We start from the raw sequence: 21290 nt of genomic DNA, 5'->3' as shown, positions 1-21290 counted from the left end.
CATACCAAAAGGGTAGAACCATCGGTAATCGCAGTGGCACAGTAGATGTAGCACTTAGGCCATCTTCCAGTTCAGCGGAAGTACGTCTCGGGAACACTGGCTAGCCTGAGCTCACGCGGCATGTAGCCTGACAGTGAGACCACATATTCATCAAACCACGCTTGACTTACTCGATTTGGTGTGATGCATCGCGCACACGTCATGACATAAACGCGTGCGCCAATGACAATGGAGAGAATCGCCGTGGTACTGAACTAAAGCGAGGTCTCATATGCATTAGTCAGATCATTCTGCCAGGATAGTGTCACAATTCCTGGGGTATGAATCACCAGATCGTGAACATCTTCTCTATACTCTTCGTCTGGATAAAACGAGCTGTGTATATAACGCCGCTTCTAGCTCAGCGTCCAAACCACGCCTCCACCCCATTTTTGCCTCGAGCCAGCTGGATACAATGGCTCACGTTTCGCCCGAGGTAGCTCAAGCTATCTCGCGCCAAAAATCCCGCTACGGGAGATATGCCGACACTAAACAGTGGGACAAGTTTGAGCACGAAATCGCACTTCCCGACGCACATTACACCTTCTACGGCACTGACGGCGAACTATTGACGGTGGGAAACAAAGCCTTGGCCTTTGAAACACCGAAAGCCGTTTCAGCCTACTTCAGCAAGTTCTTTGCCGAACTGGAGACGTTGCACAACATCGGCCTTGGGGACTTTGAGCAAGTGGCGCCTGACGAAGTCAAGGCCGTGTTCGGGTTCGAAGATCAACTCTTGTCCAAGTCGCTGGGAGCATGGGTTGAGATAAGAGGCGGGGGTTTCTATTACGAGACCTGGAAGCTGGTTGATGGACAATGGTACATTAGTGAGTTGAAGATGGAGCGAACGTACCAAAAGGAGACACTTCTGGTAAAGATTGCGCTGGCTCTTGGAGGTTTGCTTGGTGTATCGTTCTGGGATTAGCTATTTCTTTATCGACACATTGTTGGCTTCCAAATCCTAGTCCAGCGGTGCTTTTGAGCTTATGCAGACTCTTACAACTACCCAAATATTTCGACAAGTACGCAGCATGCAGGCGGACACAGACGAAAGGGCGGCACGAAGCGAAACTGGCATGACGTCCCCTGAATTGCCGTCATATAGATAAGAAGCCACTACTAGAATAGGTCTAGGAAGTGGTTTATTTTGCCTCCTTATCTAATGTTGACTTTCGGTCGAAATCGCGTTCCTGACGATTTCGCTTTGCCTTCTTCCTTTAACGTACGAGTCTCCGCGGTGGCTGGTTTACAAGGGCCGCTCGACCGAGGCGAGTAGACTGGGTTCACCAACAAATTGACATCGCTAATCGGATGCGCGCAGGCCTTGGCAGTGATGGGCCATCTACACGCACACGGGAACTATCATATGACCCATGTTCATCCGTAAGACCGGCTGGCTTCTGTGGATCAAGCTTTTTCACTGCATCCCCTCTGTGACTACCCTACACCATCATGGCTGAGGGTATCTATTTCCAGCCGTGGTATTTACTCCTGCAAAAAACGCATTGATACAAGCCGAGCCCAACTTACCATTAATTGACACAGAATTTCTAGGATGAGCATGGGAATGTGTTACTGCCCAAGCATCAGGGTGGACTCTACCAGAGACTTGTTACAGAATATCACTTTGAAATGGAAACACCATTCTCCATATCATCCCCTTCAACCCCGCAGATCGCGGACATCGGGTCGATGAATCCGGCCGATGCCAAGAGCTAAGCTGTAGCGCCCTTAATTTATCTCCTCGGCTCTTGATCACCGAATCCCGTGGCCAATCATAGGAGAGCAATCGTATATACCCCATGTTGAGTCAATCGCTTGACTGCCGAGGTGCCTTTCTTACCTTGACATCGCTATTGATACAGTTGATGAAAAATCTTCAAAGTAAATTTATCGAACCCAGGGCTCATCATGTCAACGTTTCGGGATACTCTTCTTGCTCGCACCGCACCCGATGGCGATCTCTTCGGCGTGGTCACAGCAGTTGCCGACCCGACAGGTACGTTCATTGACTCTTCTGGGGCCGCCCTCGTTAATTATTCGACAGGCCGCCTGGTCTTCACTTGCGCAGGCGGTCGGCGCAAATGGGACAGTTCTGAACAGCCGGATCTCGACACCACCTACTGGGCCTACTCCTTCACCAAGCTATTAACGACCATCGCAGCTTTACAGTGTGTGGAGCGCGGCCAGATTGGCCTTGATGATGCCGTTGAGGGAATTCTCCCAGAGTTGAAAAACCCGCAAATTATCGGCCCCGGCGACAATGAGGCTGGTACCCAGTTCACACTAACTTCGGCAATCGGTAAAATCACCCTTAGACACCTGTTGACCCATACCAGTGGCGTCGGCTACGATATCATGAACCCGCTTCTCCTTGCCTGGCGCGAATCCCGAGGCGAGTCCACCATGTCAATGTGTGGCGATGTTGTCAAAGCATACTCGATGCCCCTGCTGTTTGAACCTGGCGAGTCATGGGCTTATGGCGGAAGCCTGGATTGGGCTGGACAGGTGGTAGAGCGCCTGACAGGTCAGCGGCTGGGCGAGTATATGCAAAAGAACATCTTTTCTCGCCTGGAAATGAAGAATACCACTTTCAACGTCATCGAGAACCCTCACGTCAAGCAAAAGGTCATGGATATGGTTATGAGATCAACAGATGGCAAGCTATCTCCCATAGACAATATGTACCCCGAGGATGCTAAAACCGACAGCGGAGGGATGGGCGTTTTGACTAGCGTGGGTGATTACATCCAGGTCGTGGGCGACTTGATCAAGGAAAAGCCGCGGCTGCTCCAGTCCGGAACAAGAGATCAGATGTTTGAGCCCCAGTTCGAGGCTATCGGTAAACAAACTGACGGTCTCATGGCCATGGGTGTACGTGTTCCCAGCCCCCATTCACAGGTTGTGCTGATTGATGAAATAGTTTATGCACGAGAACCTGACCGGAGGGGAGAAATCACCGGGTGCCTTTGGATTTGGATTAGGAGGGCTGATTACGCTGAGAGATACACCCAATCTGCCAGCCGGAACGCTGAGCTGGGGTGGAATGCCAAATCTTGCGTGGTTTGCAAACAGGAAGAAAGGTGTTGCAGCATGCTACGGATGCCAAGTCATACCCCCTTCGGATGAACCCAGCATGGCGTTGCTTGCAGAGTTTGCAAAGGAAGCTTGGAAACACAGCTTAGACAATTAGACCCTGAAAGATCGAGACCGGTGATTTAACACTACAATCTTCCTATAACGTAGTTGGCCCGATCCATACATATTGCCCTCTAGTCATTTAATCCTGCCCACTTCTTTGCCATTATCACCAACATGTCCCTAACACCACCCGCAGACAACTGCTGGATCCCTAGAAACCTGCTGTCGTCCTCGCTAAATTGATTACCGAATCCCTCACCACAGCCACCCTTGATAGCAAATACGTGGAAAATGCTCATGTTGGGCACACCCGGTTTCTGCTGCTCCATTACCTTTTTCTCGAGCTCCTGCTTCCATCGTTACGTCATACTCGACAACGAGAATCTGGCGAAAGCATGTGTGGCGAGGATTGTGTGATGAACGAGGGCGGGTAGACAATTAGATTGACTCCAGCCACAGACACAAAACCAACAGCTCGAGTTTTGAGTCGGAGTGTCAGACAGCCTGATAGGGACTGTTGGAATCTGACCTGTTATATAACTGACGATCTTACGATATCTGGAACGGCTTCCAGGCCGGCTGCTAGGAATCCGGTCTGGACCAGGTCTCAGGGCCCGGCTGCTAGGAATCCGGTCTGGACCAAGTCCCAGGGCTCCGGCAGGTAGGTCTTCCGGCCTCAGACCTCCGGACCTCGGGCCCGGAGGCCGACCTCATCCTCATCTATAAAGACCGATCCCTAGCCCTTCGATAGATAGAGAAATCAAGCAATTCCATCGTCACTAAAGCTGTCTTATCCAATCCATCCTTTGTCTGATACGGAGCATTATGTCATTCGATCGCGCATTGACCCATCCGTTTTCAAGGATCGTTATCAAAGTTAGATAGCGTATCGCGTTGTCCTTTGCAGTATGGTGCAAATACTAGAGCCAACCTTAGCTCCAGGGTGGCGGAGTCGGCCAAATAGAAGTCCCACTTCCGACTCTTCACATCCGTCTTTTACATAAAACCGCCATCGAAGTATATATTCCCCCCGACTTTCTAATCTCCTTCCCTCCATCCTTCTGGAAGTACCGGCATTAGTCGATTACTAATTGCTATCGGGACTGAAGCTTGTTTAGGCTGGTGGACACGGCCTCCCCTTTATAAGTAAACGATTGGGCGCACCCAAGCGCGTACTTGAGGTACTCACCAAGCACTTCCCAGTTATCAGCATCACTGGTATTCGACCCATTATTTGATCCAGAAATCCGACCCTCACCTCTTCGATCTCGTCTATCTCACTTTCTCACGCCGGCCTCGACACGATGCGATTCTCCCCGGCGGAGGATATTCCAGACCTGTCTGGCAAGGTCATTATCGTGACCGGTGGCAGCAGTGGACTGGGCAAAGAAAGCGTGCTTCAGCTCGTAAAGCACAATCCCGCAGCCATATACCTTACCGCCAGAACGGCGACACGCGGCAACGCCGCCATCCAGGATATTGAGAAAGCCGTCCCGGCAGCCAAGGGCAAGATCAAGTTCCTCGAGCTCGATCTAGGGTCGTTCGCATCGATAAAAAAGGCCGCTGACAGCTTTGCAACCCAATCCGAGCGTCTGGACATTTTAATGAACAATGCGGGCCTAATGGCGTCCCCTCCCGGTCTGACAACGGATGGCTACGAAGTCCAGTTCGGCTCCAACTACATGGGACCGGCGTTATTCACCAAGTTGTTGCTCCCAACGCTCACGAAGACGGCTGAACAGAAAGAGGGGGATGTTCGTGTGGTCAACTTAAGTTCCGAGCTGTTCAAGCAGGCACCGAAGGAAGGAATACTGATCGAAGGCTGCAAGACCCCTCTCGAGGGAATATCTGGGCTGGCACGCTATGGCCAATCTAAACTTGCAGATTACTACCATACCCGCACCTTGAGCCAGAAATACCCCGCCATTAAGTTCATGGCGATTCACCCTGGAGTAGTGAATACCGGCTTGCTCGACGATCTGAAGACAAGGCGCCCCTGGCTTGGCCGATTAATTGGTGTCGTTGGATCTCTCATCCTCACGGACGTCCACGCAGGAGCACGATCGCAACTTTGGGCGAGCACCACGGATCGACAAAACATCAAGAGTGGCGCCTTCTATAACCAGAAGATGAGCGAGTACAAAGACGCCGTCCTAGGCAACGACGAAACCGCCAAAAAGTTGTGGGACTGGACTGAACGAGAATTCGAAAGCCACGGGTTCTAGGAATTCCAGGCAGTGAGAATACCGACCAGGCGGTCAAGTACGGGGAAATTCACGATGAGTAATAGTAGCTAGGGTAGCACATTAAATAATATCATATTGTCCTAACTCTTGTATTTCCAATTCCCAATGAGCGCCTGCTAGAAACACTTGGCTATTCCCGGACGTGATACCGTATAATCTCAATCAATCCACCCAGCCTAGTATCCTCGCTATGGTACTCCGATCAGATCAGTTATCTGTAATTCTACTATTTATGGGAAACCCCGGAAAATGGAGATGCTAGGCTGGGCGAACTTATTGAGATTTTACGGTAGCTTTCCAAGCATGGATGATGCCCCTTGGAATCGCTTTAGTCGTTGCAAGCGCAACCAGTTAGTAACACTCAGAGGCCCATCTGGGATTCTTCCTGCTATACTCCTGTCCTTCATCTAATATTTTCCCCTCTTCACTCCAACTTGTTTAGTTAGGTAGAGTGGAGTCATGCGAAAGTGTGCTTAGTGCGGAAGAGCTGGCTACCGTCAACGGCTATGTATCGTGGATGAAATAGTCGACGTTTCCAAGCCTTGTTGTAGGATCACTGATACAGGGCCAGAAGCAGAGCACTTAAGCTGTGATTCAGAACCTTAAGTGGTGTGTAGGTTGCCGAAGATCGGCATCTACAGGAAAACTCGGCCGCAAAGAGGTACCATTTTCCAGCTGTAGGAGTGCGTTTCATACTCAAGAAAATATGTCAGTGAGCAGATCGGGTTAATACAAAGATAGGAGAAGCGAATAGATTTCGCTGGGATGATCGCTAAATGTAAGTCGGATTAATATGGGCAATCATTATCCCGATGATCACCAATCCACATATATTATTAGTAAGGCCAGGCGCGGACAATTTACATAAAAAGTCCGTCTCGAGGACTCAACGAATCTTACTACGCAAAGTCTATTGCGCGAAGTTGTTGATCTGATACAGCATATTCCAGTCCGCATGTTATTCATGAACGGAGATTTAGATGCCCTTGTGTAAATTGCACAACCCAACCCCTTATATTTCAGAACAGTGTGCTGCTCATGCCGTTTCTCCTTACCTCTAGCTGGCAATCAAGCCTACAAAAAAAACCTCCGTGTCAAAATAAATTTAAACTTTCATGATTCGTTTCGTTTGAGAATACTGGACACGCGGATCCTCAAGACCAGCCCGAAGAAGCACTAGAAGTACTCAAGCAGTGGTTGAGTGAGTAATGCCTCACAGCTTTCATGGTGCAAAAAGCATGATCGGTAGAAAATGCCGTGTAAAGCGGAGCAAGCCTCGATACGGCTCAGCAAGAACATGGGCTGCGTGCAGGATAGGTTCCCTGTTTGTGGCGAGGTCGATCCTGGTCCGACTCGTGGTCTAACATTCCAGACTCATCGTCTCGGAAAATGATACCTTTTCTGGCTTCAAGTCAGATCAACTTAACCAGTTTAGGCAACTCTGTGGTGAGAATGAGACTAACCTGATTTGCTGAGCATGTGCGCCGCTCGTAAAAGCAATCACAAGTGCGCAACACCGCTTCGTGATGAGGAAAAGAAACTCACCTCAAAATGCACAAAGCAAGGTTGTGAGTAATTTAATTGTCGTAATCTTGTCACTTCACTGTTTTCACGCTTCTGGAGCATGATTAACCCAAGCAGTATGTCGATACTTGACCGAAAGCATTTCAATTATTTCTTGTATGCCATGCTCCCATAATAATTAAATTCGCCTTTGCCGAGTGATAGATAATAGGTAATCATTTGACTTCTCATTTTTTACAAGGGTGTTCATAGCTGTAGAATAGAAGATATAGCAACTCCATGATGTCAACTGAGTAAAGATGCAGGAAGCCAACCTCCCAGAACCCACTACTTAATTGGGTGAGCAAAGGTTTCCAGTACATCGATAAGTATTATATAACCCAAACTGTCAAAAGAATTGACCACAGTTTCACATAACCTTCAAGGTACCCTCCTTTTCTCACATCGGCTTCTTTATGTTTAGCCGACGGGGCACTGCGCCGTAAGATGGCCATGGAAGTGATGGGTCTACATCTTAGATAGGATGCGAAGGCTACAGATTCCGCTCCTAAATTACACCTCTTTTAAGTATATTCTTGCCATGACACTTTCCCGAAAAAAGATTGACCTTGATGCCTTGGACGAACGTGTGCCTCATCGCTTAAACTATCCTAAATAGGTAATCATAAGCAGCAGTCTTTCTCCAATCATTCTCTGGATTCTCGTCTTACAAGCATAAAATTGAACAAACCCTTGGAAGATGACCCTGTATTACGAAACCTCCGATAGATTGATATGCTGACCTTAGTCAGAGAGATGACAGAAAACCCCTCTTCCGCCCGTCGTGTCGGATCCAGGTCAAGATCATCATCAACATTATCATCATTGTCTCGAACGCTATTGCCCTCGCCAAATTGACCGTATCAGATCCATCACTAACTGCAAACCCAATTTGTCTCGACTGAGTCTGATTCCACAATTATTAACCAAAGAGTTCATTGCAAACTCGACCACCGCCAGAATGTCGAAACGAATTATCGTCACCGAAGAGGCCCCCAACCCTATGCCATCAGTCTTCCCTCAAGCCGTAGTGGCAAATGGTCTCGTCTTTTGCTCCGGAAGCATCGCCATGGACCCAAAGACATGCAAGATAATCGATGGCGATATTAAAGCCCACACGGTATGAAGTGCCCACCTGCAATAGAAATCTTGGCGCTGACATTTACGCTTGTTGCGAATATCGTAGCATCAAATCATTAAGAACATATCTGCTGTTCTTGAAGCCGCTGGGTCTAGCTTGGACAAGATCGTGAAGATGAACGTCTTTATTACCGATTTCACCAACTTTGGCCAGCTAAATGAGGTCTACACCCAATACTTCAAAGGGGCAGATCTTCCTTGCCGGACGTAAGTCCCCCACTCATATTACGCCTCACTATCATCATGGCTGGAATTTTACCCCGGAAAGTGTGTGTGCTAACCACTTTCGCCATATAGCTGCGTCGCCGTCAAACAACTGCCATTTGATACTGATATTGAAATTGAGTGCATCGCTCTATTGTAGCTGTGGGATCAATTTGCGAACTGCTGTGGGAGACGTTTGGGTGAAAGAACTCGGTGGGGCCGAAATTGCTGGCAATATCCATATAGTACCTAGGGAGAGATTCATTTCAATACAGCTATAGATTACTCGAATACCTAGCGTAGATACATAATATTTCTGCTATCTGAAATTTGCAATTGGTTCTTGACGAGCAAGATGCACAGCTAGTTTAGTGTCAAAGTAAGGAACTTAGCCAGGCGATGCAGAGACTCCTCGACTATATTGCAAACGGAACATCACGGCGTTCTCTCTTCCACTAGCCCAGGACGCGAGGTCTTTACACACAATACAAAGACCTCATTATAACCGCACATGTTCGTCAGCCCAAAGCGCGTTGCTGGATATCAGCTGGTGAATCAGATGAAGTCGTGCCCGATACTGACTAGCTACGACTGGATATTTCCCGAAGCCGATCTCACTTCTGGGGGCTCTCCACCCTACCACCTATGCCATATCATGGTGTTCATGGAGACAACAAGAGTAAACTCAGTCTCCGATGACCCATCGCGATATGGGCCCTATTAATTACTGGTTTCACGAGCGTATCGATCGATGACGAAGGTCCACAAAAGAATGGAGTGGAGGCAACAGGAAGGGGATGGAGATGAACGTGTGGAAGGCCAGCGAGCGTGTGAAATTGTGCAGGGAATTAAGCGCCGTCGCTATGGAAATGCAATCCGCCACGACCCGACTAATGGTACATATCGTGAATAGCAACATCTAGGTTTCCCAACATGGTGTGTCTGTGCGGACCACAGAGTCCTACGCCAATGGCCATCGGACTCGTGGTTTCCAAGATGCAGACTGACGGGTCTATCGCATCCTTTGAATCCATGAGGGCTCACAGATGTTCAAATTTTGAAGGTCGTGCTGAGGCATACCAAGACGAGGCTCGTCATGCAAACGAAGAATGTAATAAAACGCTGCTGTTACTAAATGATATAGCATGACACATGAGTGTGAATATTCCTCGAAAGAACCGAGAGACCCTAAACTATATGGGAAGCTCGCCCGCGTATAAGAGGTCTACAAATAAATGTGGTTTGGGTAGATGGCCAAGATTCAATTGGCGATAAAGCATGGAGCGAGGACGTCAATGAGATTGCATGGCGCTTTAATCGCCCAAAGGACATTTACATGTAATAATTGACATTTCCTTGAAATATCTTTCGACTTGATGTGAGAAAAATTAAATGGAGGACTTTGGCGACATCTTTATTCACGGTGGTAGGTGGAAAAAAAGGTCGAGCACTGCACTTGTAGACCACATTGCTCATCATGCATCTCAAGAGCATTCTTCTCGCCTCCGTCGTCGGTCTTGCCGCCGCTGTCAACCCTGGTGGGACTTACACAACGAAGTCCTGCGTTACCACGTTGGGCACGAAAAGCGTGCGGCCGGTTCCCACTGCCACCTCAACACACAAGAAGACGTACACAGTCCGCCGTACCACAACTATCCAGAACACGGTTACGATCAAGCCCCGCGATGCTACAGATACCGTCACGAGCACCACCGTCGTGACCGTCGAAGAGGCAGGACCGACCGCTACGGATACTGTTGAAGTGGTGGCTACCGAGTATTCGACTTCGACCGTTACCGCCGACACCACCACTTTCACTGAAACAAGTTCCACCTCCACCTCCACCACCTCCACATCCACGTATACCGCGCCAACACCTGCTGGGTATATCCCGATCCAGAGCAGCCTACCAGGCAATTCGATGAAGGGACTCGCCGGGATTCCCTCAGGTTCCACGGTTGTCACCAAGCGCGACGAGGCCGCATCGCCTGGGTTCACGGAAGGAAAGCCATGCTCTGGGCCCTTGGCGGCACGACAAATTCCCAAGAACGGCGTGTGCCCTCTTCCAGGAGACAAGAAGGGACAGTACCAGCAGAAGTACGCTCAGAAGGTGCAGTGCGATGTCACCACCTATTTTCCCACGACTCTGGTCGTGACCAGGACGAAGCCAGCTCTTACCACTACCCTCTCTACCTCTACCAAATTGGTCACCGCAATGACTACATTGACGAGCACCAACACCGTGTACCCTCCTGACGTCACGGTTCAAACTACATCCACCTCTACCTCTGTCATCGAAGAAACCGAGACGCCCAGCACCACCGTCACGATCACCTCTACTACGACCAACACTGTGACTGCTACCGCTACTAACTATGCCATTTGCGACGACAGCGCCAACTACGCCGACAGCCAGAATAACGATTACGGTCTCACGTTCCCTCAAATCGTCACTCTCCGCAACGTGGTGTACGCCGCTGCCACAAGCGCCTGGCAATGCTGCAATAATGTGTCGCGGATTCCACCTGTGTCACTCCTATTTACGCCGGTGGTTCAACCTGCTATCTTTACAGAGTTGCTGACGGAACCTGCCCTGTGGGCAGCCCTTGCTCTGGCACCCTTCGATATGTCCCGGGCTCTGCTTCAGCTCTTGCAACATATATGAACAGTGGTCGCGTTACTTTCACTGGATATACTTCATAGGATAGTATAATATGGTACATTGGGATAGGTTTTAATTTGCATACCTGCACGGCTATGGACTCGTGCAATGAATCTTTCTGGAGCTACCTGTGGGCGCGAGTTTGACCTTGGGAGGTTATAGCATAATGCATAGCGAATTGTACCTTAATTTGGAATGTCTTTGCTTCTACAGGCTCAACATTTCTAAAGCCTAAATCTGAAAGGGGTGTTGAACACGTCAGAAGGGTGATTTCTCGCTTTGTTCTGCAATCTTCTCTCATTGTTCTGCAATCTTCTCTCAATCCTCGTGCACTAAACAAACTACCTACCGTATGGATGTATCGCCAACTTAATACCTGCGGCTGTAGCATGCACGATTGCTCAACAGTAGTGTGAAGTGACGACCGACTTCAAGATGAGATGCTTCCTCTGCACGCCGGCGAGGTTGCAATGGTACGGCCAATGGCTTAGCACGGTGCCAGCTATATTTCTGCCGCCAGCCATGTTTATCGTCTTTCATGAAAGGTTACAGCTGTGTCCTGGATCGATCACAAGCAACAGCTTGTGCATTTAGCACTCCCGCAGCGGCCTCATATCGAGCTGTTGCCTCTGCCATGCTCAGCTAACATTCCCCATTACCAGGCATGTTGCATATTCGCCGGGTGTTCGTGAACGCTCACTGTGGCTATTCACAGCACCAAAGCGTGGGCGCATTCAACCGAGCGCAAGACGTTGCCTCCCAAACATGATAATGGTTGGCATCAGCTTTTTAGTACCACGTCCTAGCATGGGCTCGCGTTGCTGATAGGCGCTGTCGCAGCCACCTGGTGGAAGAAGAAACACTGGAAGCGTATCAAATGTACCCCTTCCCGGTTGCTGCTGTGATAATAGGTGGCGAATTCATTGGCGGGCTCGTGCAGGCTATCCTGAACATTGCTGGTGTGGGCGGGCAGACTAATTATGGCACGACTCTTGGATGTCCTGGCGGTGTCCGTCGATTTTGTGATTTTGTATGAGAGGCGGTAAGTAGTGCCTATACTTGATCACCAACGCTGTATTAGCCGAGCAGAACATTGACACATGGACCATTATGTCGTCTTATCATCTTTTGTTTCCAGAGTACCTATGTGACAGGATAAATGGGGCAAGTATTAAAGCGGTCAGGGCGTGATCATGTTCATCACGCAGGCCATCCAACGATCAAAAATGTAGTTGTGGTAAGAAATTTATAAAAACAAGTCCATAGGTATTCTAGATAAATGAAATATCTATCCCGCTATTTGTTACCGCAATAGGCAAGACCCTAGACCTAACTTACTCGATGGGAAAATCGTCGGTTTCGGTTTAAACATACCCCGGCTATTTAAGTATTCCCATGACGCGTCAGCTCTCCACGGAGCAAGATGTCCAAAGCGGCCAGTACCCGCAGACGAGCTAATTTAATACGAGATCGCCCCTCAGTATTTTTAGACTTCATTAGGTGTTGGGACGAGTTAACGTGGAAATACTAGCGAATAGTAATGTCAGTATTTCTCATTCAGTCGACCGAACGACTGTAATCAATTACCATCTTGTCTTCCGGGTGCGATCAGCATTTGTTGTCGAGTTTAACATCTTGTGGGTCGGTACCGCCAAGCATAAACGAGGCTAATAATGCTGGAATACGAGATGGATGTTACAGGCTAACCTACATTGACTCGAGGCACCATATTTATAACAACCTCGCCTCCCGGGCCCCTAAGCGACTTCAGTCCGGAAAAAAGTCTTGAGGCTTGAACGCAAGTTGCAATACTCAAACATGAGACTCTCAGCACGACTGGCAGGCTTCGCCGCCCTGGCCTTCGTTGCCATCATGATCGTACTGAGTAGTTTGTGGCTCGGATATCGCAACAATGTCCTAAATCCGGACACTCTGTTGGGAAACAGCACTTTTCTGGGTTCGTGGCCTGGTTTTAGGCCCTCGTGGACCACTGAACAGCTCGAGCCTCGCTTCGCCTACGCGCAGTATGCAACGGACCTCGACTACCTGTGCAATTGTGTAAGCCCATCTCGCTACTCAATAGCTAGCTACATGCTGATTACCTTAGGCCATAAATTTTGCGCGTTTGAATATGTTTGGTGCGACGTACGATAAGGTCTTGATCTTTCCAGAGGATTGGTCGTCTGGTGTATGTTATTTATCCCGCAATGGACAATACGGTTATGCTAATCCGCAAAAGTCCTCAAAGGAAGCAATCGCGATGCGCAAGTTCCATTCGGATTACCCAGATGTAGAACTACGCCCTTTCGGCCTTCTCTCGACCGCCAAGGGCGACGCAACGTGGCGGAACAGCCTCACCAAATTCCACGCCTTTGCGCTTACCGATTACACGCGAGTTCTGGCATTCGACTCGGATTCGCTGGTGATGCAAAGTATGGATCATTACTTCCTTGCCCCTCTTGCACCCGTCGCAGTCCCTCGCGCATACTGGCTTAATGACGACGACGCTGCGGTTGGAAAGCAACTAGTTGGGTCGCATATCATGCTTATCGAGCCGAACCAGGACCGGTACAAGCAAATTATTGACGAGGCGCTGGCGTCGGGTGATTTCGACATGGAAATCGTCAACCGCATGTTCGGACGGTCAGCCATGATCCTCCCACACCGACGGCTGGCTATGCTTTCGGGAGAGCTGCGCGCTACAAACCACAGCAAGTATCTTGCGCCGGATGTAGGAGAGGAGTGGAACGCGATGGGGGAGATCTCAAGGGCGTATCTCGTCCACTTCAGCGATTGGCCGTTGCCGAAGCCGTGGAAGCACCGCACCCAGAAGCAGTGGGAGGCCGCGTTGCCTATTTGCCGCGACGATGATGTTGAGACTGAAGACAAGCCGCGGTGTGCAGACCGGTTTATGTGGTCTGGCTTGTACCAGGATTATGATGATGGGAAGGAGAGACATTGTAAATTCAGAGGTTGATGGCCTGTGACTTAGAATCTTAAGGTGGCGGCTTGTTCACTGTTTCTAACCGTTTGGTGGAGAATTCGAATTTTAGAACGTTAACGAAGGCATATACTTTATGAGATTTTCCGCTATGCAATCTTGTCCCTTAAATGACACCTTAATCCTACAAAATAAATACAATCTAATCCTTCGAACCACCTTGGTCAAGCAAAATAACACCGTACCGCAACATTAAACTAGCCCGCTCGCCGTTGTCGCCGAGTTTTTCATCTGATGGACCCATTCAACGTCTCCCTTGAGCGGCTCCTCACAAGGCACGTAATCGAGGACCAATCCTTGCTTAATCTGGCGCGCTGCAACATACTTGAGCAACAGGTACTCCACCAACGGCAAGGCCAGGATATACCGAGCGGCAACGAAATAGTACGAGTTTGACCAGGCGTGCATGCGCGTCGTTTGGGCGGACCGGGTGACGTCCGGTTTGAGTGCGAGCACGCGGTCGGTCTGGTATTTTTGAAAGACCTCTGTTAAAGCCTTGACGCTGGGGTCGCCGCCGGGTGTTTCGAGTACGGTCGTCCGCACACTGTTGATCAGCGCGACGACGTCTTGGATGCCATTCTGGAAACCCAGGCCGGCGTTGGGTGTAAACTTGTGGCACGCATCGCCTACCAGCGCGATCCGGCCCATACTCCAGTGTTGCAAAACACCTTCCTCGAGATTGGCCATCCCTGCAGTCAACTTCTTGGCAAACACGTCCTTGACTTTGAGTGTGTCGGTGACTGGGAAGTCTGCGAATCTGGCTGCGAATGCGTCCACGTCCACGTCGGTGTACGAGGTGCGCTCCGTGGTCGGCTCTGGTAGCTTCTCGTACAGGAAGATCCAGCCGCGCTCGTGGCCTGTGAGATACATGACGGATTGGTCTTTATGCTGTGTCTCAAAGGCTTCGCCAGAGTCCGAGGGCCGCGGGAAGCTGCACCACATACACCGGTACGCGCAAGTATAAGGGGTCTCGGCGTCCCATTCGGCTTGAGGATTGGACTCTAATGCCAGCTTTCGCATCAGACGGCGGGTTTTGCTGTGGACGCCGTCGGCGCCAATCACGATGCTACCTTCGTACGTGCTACCATCTGCACAGGTAACCTTGGCGCTCTGCTTGTCAAACGAAATGTCCTCCACCTTCTTGCCCGTCAAATATTTTTCTCTAGCGTCGCTCGGGAGGCCGTCGTAAAGCGTCTGGATTAGCTGGGCTCGATGGAATGCAATGGGGGCGCTGCCGTGGCTGGATTCGGCGATTAGCGGCAACTTCAGGGCCAGGGTATAGGACTAAGGGCGAAGCATGGCCACGACTCACTTTTGCCTCATGGTCTTGAGGAGAGTGTGGATTTTGAACTCGCGTCCGTCCAGAGTGAAGGCCTTACAATGACCGATCTCGCCGCCTATCGCTCGAAGCTTGTCCAGAAGGCCAAACTGATGCATAACTCGCAAACTTTGTGGTCCAAGAACCAGACTAGCACCTTGGTCCACCACAACACTTTCCCTCCCCTCAAGAATGAGGAAGTCGATTCCAGCCAGGTATAGCGCGTGCGCTGCTGTCAAGCCCGCTGGGCCGCCCCCGATGATGATGGCCTTGAAGCTGGTGAATGCCATGGCGATGGAGGAATACCGGAAAGAGGTGAGGGTGGTGTAGAAATTGGCGATGGTATTAGGCCAAATGGGGAAGTTGAATGTTATCTTGGATATTGATGTATGTTTTCTTAGGCTATGAGAATCTCTTTATATATTCTACAACGCCTACATAACGACAGAAAATGGCCACGGACGTCTTCTGCATGATAGAAGCGGAGTCATTAGGGGTCCCGCGCGGTAAATCGGGCATCGAACAAGTCCGGGTGGTGCATGAATGGGGTCTCGGATGAAGCAACATTGCAGGTGGAGATCAATTGCTCTTTGTGTATGTTGTGGTGATGATCGTTTTTCGGCAACGTGCCGGCCTCACTCAAGTTAAATTATAGTCTGTTGTCCGTGATCCTCGGAGGATTTGCGACTGTCACCAGTCCCGCTCCTGTAATTCGAGCTACTCTTGAGCTAGAAAGTCCTGACACTTCCAAAGAAAGACTCCAGAAGAATCAGGACATGACCTTGTTGCTGTGTCCCAATTAGTGCATCAAGACCCAACTGAGGGCATTTTCATAATGTATGGCTGTGGAGATGACGGAAAAGACGCGGCTTTGCTACTGGCTACGTTACATCCTCATTAAAACAGACGGTATGTTGAAGAAACGCCGTCCCGATTAGTCAGCGGCGAATGTTGGATTGGTGGTGCTTCAGCCCGTCCTCCGGAAAAAAATGATCAGTGGCCACCCTAGACCGCGACGAATATTCTTCGTGGGCCCCGAGAAGATTGGCGAGATACATGTTCCCGATGATTTCAAGTCAAATGCTCCACCCAGAGAGTCGTTGTGTTTCAGGCCTCATTGATTCATGGCTAAGGACTAGAGACCAGAAGCACCGTTCATATCTTGGTGCACAGCTTGGGGAGTCTGCACCACCTGATTTCACATTTGAGGAGCTTTGCGAATTGACTCCAGATTTTTCCTTCCCTTCATTCACTGCGACATTTCCATAAAATAGCTGTGCAAGGTATTATACGACGCCTTTTTGTCCCCCCGAACCCGATGCCGCCTGGCCCAATATCCCGGTTGCTGAGCTAAAGTCGGTCGCCTCACTTCGTCGCACCGACACCCCGACAGCACCGGCAAGTGACTTGCATGCCTTGTCCGGTGAGGCACGCACAGGTGAGATGGACCACTCAGGTAGCTGCTGGGCAGCAACCAGGGAACTCACCTTTATCTCCAAATTTAGCATCGGTTAGGATATGTAAAAATAATAGTCACTGTTTAATTATGAGCCTTCTGATATAGATCCTCAGAGCATCAAGCCTACTCCCACTTATTAATTTAGGCGGGTGACTATCGATCTCTCGCTCAAGCTTCGTTTACTGATTGAATACCCTTGGCATGACCCTACTGAAGCCCTAGCCCCCTTCAAGGATAATTAAAAAGATGATCCCGGATCGTCACAGCACTGGAAAGCCATGTCTCAAACTCGGACCAGCCGTCTTTCCATTAATGAGGCTTCATCTGTCCATTCAATCAGTGGAAAAGCGGCTGCCTGGCGCCACCAAAGCGATGTGTTGTGGCTTAATTCGCTTCCCCGCTCAACCAGCGTCACAATGCGTCAATGTGGTTGGTATTCCCATCGACAAGCGGAGTCATGGGGCTTTCGTTGGCTGTGGCTTGCATCTGGAGCGTTATTGTCGCAAGCTAATTGGGTAACGTTCTCACGATGGACGTTTGCGAAATACGATACGAAATACGGTGCGACGGCAGTCGGGCGCTAGGCTTTCATTCGCGAGGGGAGCCCTTGCTGTGTAAATAAGGCTGAGAGCTTCGATGCATCGAATAGTATAAGATGATTGTCTCGCAGGCGTTAATATTGCACGGTAGCTCCCTATCACATTGGGATTCCATCAATTTCTTGCACATTTCCTACAATCACTTGACACACATAACTGGATCATGACTCCATCACCACATCACGCACACACCAACACTATGGCTACGTCCCTGTATTCAGACCACGACGACAAGACCACCGCAATGCCCATGACTCGCCAACCTCGCCAGACAGGAGGCGAGATGGTGTCTTTTGACCACTTTTCGCAGGAGACCATTGTTCCTCTCAAAGATCTCACTCACTGGCCTAGAGCCGTTGTATGTCCGGCGTGTATGGAGCCATCCATCACGCGTGTTCGAGTCAAGATCTGCACTGGTACACAGTAAGAGCACCTGCCATTTAATCGCTGTATAAGATCGGTATTGACAACCCAACAGTCTAATGGCGATGCTGCTTTTTGTCTGCACAGTTGTCGGGAGCGTGATCCCTTACGCTTCCAAGAATTTCAAGGACGTCGAACACTACTGCTGTCGATGCAATCGCAGACTCGTTACGCATCACTTCCAGACTGGCACAGAGATTCATGTATTTTAGGCTGATGTGTTGTTGCTTGGTTGACGCGAGATGATGAAAGCGGAGCCCCTATGACGAGTAAACAGTTCGATCTGGGGTGGATTGATGAGCTCACAATGTAGACCAAGAAAATACGTCAAGATTCCCATGATAGGATAGGGTCTGTGGGAATTCATAACACAATTATGAACGAATACCAAATGCATTTTTTTCTCTTCATATTCCCCTTTGTTATTTTCAGGATTAATGTCGTTTATGTGACGTTCTGACAAGACTCGAATCCTACTCATGGGGGCGCGCGCTCAGAGGCGAAATACCGACTGACACCAGTGAGGGCTGCCCATATGGACACTGGCTCCCGTCCCCTAGAAACGGAAGTTTCAGAAGATTCAGTAGGGAGTCAGCGCTGCTACTGCATTGGAAAGCTGGCCATAAGCTGGAACAAGGTGTGTTGGATTGATTTCTGGAACAAAAAAAGGCCGCCGGCATGTCCCGAATTTTTCTCGTCTTAGCCTTTGCAGTCATCTGCTGGCTGGCATGGCATTTCTAACGGAAAATCAAGCGTGGGCCGGTCGTAAGGCTGCTGGTTGAACTCATCGCCATGATTCTTGGGGTGCACACGTGTCGCAAATCAGCAGGAAATGACAGCTTGACAATTCACTTATCTATTCCATCTGCAATCGGGACACCTCTGGCAATTTTAAAAAATGGCCTTGACCTCCTTTTTGCTAGAGAGTCCCAACAGGAGATGACCGCGCGTCTTCGCCCACGCTTGGACTAAACAGAATGGCTTCTACGCGCCAGGGGTCGACTGGCAGGAGCTGTTCTCTGTACTCTTCGTCTCGCTAAAGATGTCGAGCATTAAGACATGAAGATGCCAATGCCATTTATTCTTGGCTATAAGCTTATTCTACAAATTCGCCTGGCTCCTAGAATTGCGCCTTACCTGCGCTTTGAGGGCACTCGGCCGGGAGGATTTGTGGCACAGCTGCGTAATGAAGTGGCGCGGTCCCTACTTACTGGACCAGCATTAATTAGCCCGTTTCACAAGTCTCGAAGGATCTCTGGCGTGGCTGTGCCCCACCTATCGCACCAACACGCAAAGTACTACGTAGTGCAGAGGATTGCGTAATGCAGTACGAGTCCGTATCACGAGACCGTAAGCCATCGCCAACGGGCCATTTTATTGGAAAGTACGGATTATTCTGCCTCTCGCACATGTAAAGCTCATCGGGGAGGAAAGCCACCGATTCATTGGGCCTGGAATGGTCGTGGTGTGTGTCGGACAGTGATATCTGGTAAGTGATTCTGTTTAGGGCTGGCTGCGCTTGGCGCTTGGCGGCTCTCTACGCATGTGCTTCTCTGTACCTGGCTCTTGGAAGTAATGTACTCTAACATGTCACTATAGATTGCTTTCGATCGCTACTGATCGGTTACTAATCATTGCTACTCTACCACCCCACCTCACAACATGATTCAATGGTGGAAAGATGAGGCAACCAGCAACAGCACGTGGGCCAACGTCCTGCATCCCCGACGGAACACGCTGAGACTTTTCTCAGTCTTCATTCTCTTCGCCGTCGTTTTGTCTCTATGGGAATTCTCGTCATACCCGTCCTCACTCTACAAGTACGTCGCTACTACGGTTGCCAGACCTGATCATCCTCAAGCCTCCGAGCCGTCAGCTTATGGGAGTGACGTCACGACTACCGTTACTCACGAGGCAATCGAAGCATCAGCGTCATCACCAACCTACCACAATGCATCAAACACTGCCGTCACCTCCCAGAAGCCCCAGTCTACCGGTCCGGCTTCGGAGATGGTCAAGTTCTGGAGCCAATTGGCCAACGAACTATACGAGGCAGAGCCCAAAGGAGAAAAGATTACAGCCCCAAAGGCCCTTTCGCGAGATAAATTCGATCCTTTTGGCGCCACCCCACAGACTGACACCGATGTTCTCAAATTGCCCGACGAGGAGTTTGAGTCGCTGCAGCAAAACCACGCTGACTATGTGGCGGGTATTAAAAAGCTAGCTTCTAGCATTCCCTTCACAAAGAACTCTCGAGGCGTAGTCATGACCTCGAAGTCTGATAGTTTCGGCATTGCGGTCACAGCTATCCTCATGTTACGGCATATCGGGTCGACGCTCCCTGTTGAGCTGTTTCTCGATTCAACAAATGACAACGATCGACGGCTGTGCGAGCAATCACTAGCAGATCTGCAAGTCACATGCTTGGATATGGATAATTTTCTTCGCTTGCCGGAATCTTCCAAATGGGAGACGCCAAAGCTAGAGAAGTATCAGTTCAAGGCCTTCTCTATCCTCTTCTCTAGCTTCCAGGAGGTGCTGTTCCTCGACGCCGACGCATTCCCCATCCGAAAACCAGACTATCTCTTCGACGTCGAACCTTACAAAAGCCGTGGTCTGGTTACCTGGCCGGACTTCTGGTTGCCCACCATATCGCCCCTTTTCTACGACATTGCGGGGGCTCCGATGCCAAATGTTACTCTCAAGTCACGGGCATCTGAATCAGGAGTAATGCTGTACAACAAGGCCAAACACGCCGACAGCTTGCTCTTAGCCATGTATTACAACTTTTATGGACCCAAGTTCTATTACCAGCTCCACTCACAAGGCGCTTGGGGATCAGGAGATAAGGAGACGTTTCTGCAAAGTGCCTTGGTGCTTGGAAATCCAGCGTGGCAAGTCAAGACCCCGCCACAAATGATTACGTCGGAGGGCATCAATTATGGCAGTGGAATATGGCAAGCGGATCCCGAGCAAGATATGATGCAGTATTTGGAGTCTGTAGACTCGGAGGATGAAAATTCAGAAGAGAGTAACGCGGAGAAGAGGGATGAGGTCAAGGTTACAAGTACCATGTTTGTTCACCTCAACAGAGTCAAGATCGACGCTCGACGTCTGAATCTCTTGGTAGCAGAAGTTTTCTCTAAGGAGAGCGATGGGGAATTATCCAGGCTATGGGGGCCTGACAGCGACTCGGTGGTGGAGATGGCTGGCTATGATCTTGAGAAAGTCATCTGGGAGGAGATTATTAAAGCCAATTGTGAGCGGTCGCTATCAGAGGAATGCGACAGGATACGAGAATTTTATAGTAGAGTATTTACAAAATGAAAGTTGCACTCATTTCTTCAGTGCTGCTTAGTGTTCAATCGGGTTTAGATCCTGAATCTGGCGATTGTATTGATCTAGGATGTGCGCACCTGATCTAAGTATTAGGCATTTTATCACGCGAAGAGTAAAGCAAAAATGCCTCACACCCAATACAAAAATGTCGCTGAT

The 21290-nt window shown here is 49.7% G+C and overlaps 9 protein-coding genes across 9 annotated transcripts; 8 read left to right on the top strand and 1 right to left on the bottom strand.

The window, feature by feature from the left end:
- The first annotated feature begins 343 nt into the window (after nt 1–343).
- BGZ61DRAFT_461878 (uncharacterized protein) lies at nt 344–1167 on the top strand. The gene has a single exon (XM_046247229.1). It carries the CDS (start codon nt 455–457, stop codon nt 962–964), a length of 510 nt encoding a protein of 169 aa, XP_046097484.1. The 5' UTR covers nt 344–454; the 3' UTR covers nt 965–1167.
- Nucleotides 1168–1798: 631 nt separating this feature from the next.
- On the top strand, nt 1799–3309 carry BGZ61DRAFT_122284 (beta-lactamase/transpeptidase-like protein). Its single transcript, XM_046237046.1, has 3 exons — nt 1799–2038; nt 2087–2913; nt 2963–3309. The coding sequence occupies exons 1-3, from the start codon at nt 1951–1953 to the stop codon at nt 3230–3232; spliced, it is 1185 nt and encodes a 394-aa protein (XP_046097483.1). The 5' UTR covers nt 1799–1950; the 3' UTR covers nt 3233–3309.
- Nucleotides 3310–4179: 870 nt separating this feature from the next.
- On the top strand, nt 4180–5510 carry BGZ61DRAFT_461875 (uncharacterized protein). Its single transcript, XM_046247228.1, has one exon. It carries the CDS (start codon nt 4485–4487, stop codon nt 5403–5405), a length of 921 nt encoding a protein of 306 aa, XP_046097482.1. The 5' UTR covers nt 4180–4484; the 3' UTR covers nt 5406–5510.
- A 2239-nt stretch (nt 5511–7749) lies between these two features.
- Nucleotides 7750–8624, top strand: BGZ61DRAFT_401164 (putative L-PSP endoribonuclease family protein Brt1). Its single transcript, XM_046243050.1, has 3 exons — nt 7750–8109; nt 8176–8336; nt 8427–8624. The coding sequence occupies exons 1-3, from the start codon at nt 7951–7953 to the stop codon at nt 8491–8493; spliced, it is 387 nt and encodes a 128-aa protein (XP_046097481.1). The 5' UTR covers nt 7750–7950; the 3' UTR covers nt 8494–8624.
- A 1186-nt stretch (nt 8625–9810) lies between these two features.
- On the top strand, nt 9811–10998 carry BGZ61DRAFT_484268 (uncharacterized protein; the record flags this gene model as incomplete). Its single annotated transcript, XM_046249589.1, has 1 exon — nt 9811–10998. One exon carries the CDS (start codon nt 9811–9813, stop codon nt 10996–10998), a length of 1188 nt encoding a protein of 395 aa, XP_046097480.1.
- A 1869-nt stretch (nt 10999–12867) lies between these two features.
- Nucleotides 12868–13972, top strand: BGZ61DRAFT_366305 (nucleotide-diphospho-sugar transferase; the record flags this gene model as incomplete). Its single annotated transcript, XM_046241670.1, has 3 exons — nt 12868–13053; nt 13103–13183; nt 13235–13972. 3 exons carry the CDS (start codon nt 12868–12870, stop codon nt 13970–13972), a joined length of 1005 nt encoding a protein of 334 aa, XP_046097479.1.
- A 216-nt stretch (nt 13973–14188) lies between these two features.
- On the bottom strand, nt 14189–15604 carry BGZ61DRAFT_366106 (uncharacterized protein; the record flags this gene model as incomplete). The annotated part of the gene is made up of 2 exons (XM_046241654.1): nt 14189–15236; nt 15309–15604. 2 exons carry the CDS (start codon nt 15602–15604, stop codon nt 14189–14191), a joined length of 1344 nt encoding a protein of 447 aa, XP_046097478.1.
- Nucleotides 15605–17616: 2012 nt separating this feature from the next.
- On the top strand, nt 17617–18007 carry BGZ61DRAFT_538520 (LITAF-like zinc ribbon domain-containing protein; the record flags this gene model as incomplete). Its single annotated transcript, XM_046254659.1, has 2 exons — nt 17617–17795; nt 17851–18007. 2 exons carry the CDS (start codon nt 17617–17619, stop codon nt 18005–18007), a joined length of 336 nt encoding a protein of 111 aa, XP_046097477.1.
- Nucleotides 18008–19475: 1468 nt separating this feature from the next.
- On the top strand, nt 19476–21129 carry BGZ61DRAFT_461870 (mannosyltransferase putative-domain-containing protein). Its single transcript, XM_046247227.1, has one exon. The coding sequence runs from the start codon at nt 19806–19808 to the stop codon at nt 21120–21122; it is 1317 nt and encodes a 438-aa protein (XP_046097476.1). The 5' UTR covers nt 19476–19805; the 3' UTR covers nt 21123–21129.
- The last annotated feature ends 161 nt before the right edge of the window (nt 21130–21290 follow it).

This window comes from Ilyonectria robusta (assembly GCF_021365365.1).
Source record: "Ilyonectria robusta strain PMI_751 chromosome Unknown BGZ61scaffold_29, whole genome shotgun sequence".
Taxonomy (NCBI): Eukaryota; Fungi; Ascomycota; class Sordariomycetes; order Hypocreales; family Nectriaceae; genus Ilyonectria; species Ilyonectria robusta.
The sequence above is the reverse complement of the archived record's forward strand: the minus strand, read 5'-3'. Positions and strand labels throughout refer to the sequence as shown.

Excerpts from the sequence above, each read along its gene's own strand:
- BGZ61DRAFT_461878 (XM_046247229.1), top strand. The coding sequence starts at position 455 with ATGGCTCACGTTTCGCCCGAGGTAGCTCAAGCTATCTCGCGCCAAAAA.
- BGZ61DRAFT_122284 (XM_046237046.1), top strand. The coding sequence starts at position 1,951 with ATGTCAACGTTTCGGGATACTCTTCTTGCTCGCACCGCACCCGATGGC. Across the intron at positions 2,039-2,086 it reads AGCAGTTGCCGACCCGACAG|GCCGCCTGGTCTTCACTTGC; the intron begins GTACGTTCATTG and ends ATTATTCGACAG. Across the intron at positions 2,914-2,962 it reads ACGGTCTCATGGCCATGGGT|TTTATGCACGAGAACCTGAC; the intron begins GTACGTGTTCCC and ends TTGATGAAATAG.
- BGZ61DRAFT_461875 (XM_046247228.1), top strand. The coding sequence starts at position 4,485 with ATGCGATTCTCCCCGGCGGAGGATATTCCAGACCTGTCTGGCAAGGTC.
- BGZ61DRAFT_401164 (XM_046243050.1), top strand. The coding sequence starts at position 7,951 with ATGTCGAAACGAATTATCGTCACCGAAGAGGCCCCCAACCCTATGCCA. Across the intron at positions 8,110-8,175 it reads GCGATATTAAAGCCCACACG|CATCAAATCATTAAGAACAT; the intron begins GTATGAAGTGCC and ends CGAATATCGTAG. Across the intron at positions 8,337-8,426 it reads GCAGATCTTCCTTGCCGGAC|CTGCGTCGCCGTCAAACAAC; the intron begins GTAAGTCCCCCA and ends TTCGCCATATAG.
- BGZ61DRAFT_461870 (XM_046247227.1), top strand. The coding sequence starts at position 19,806 with ATGGTCAAGTTCTGGAGCCAATTGGCCAACGAACTATACGAGGCAGAG.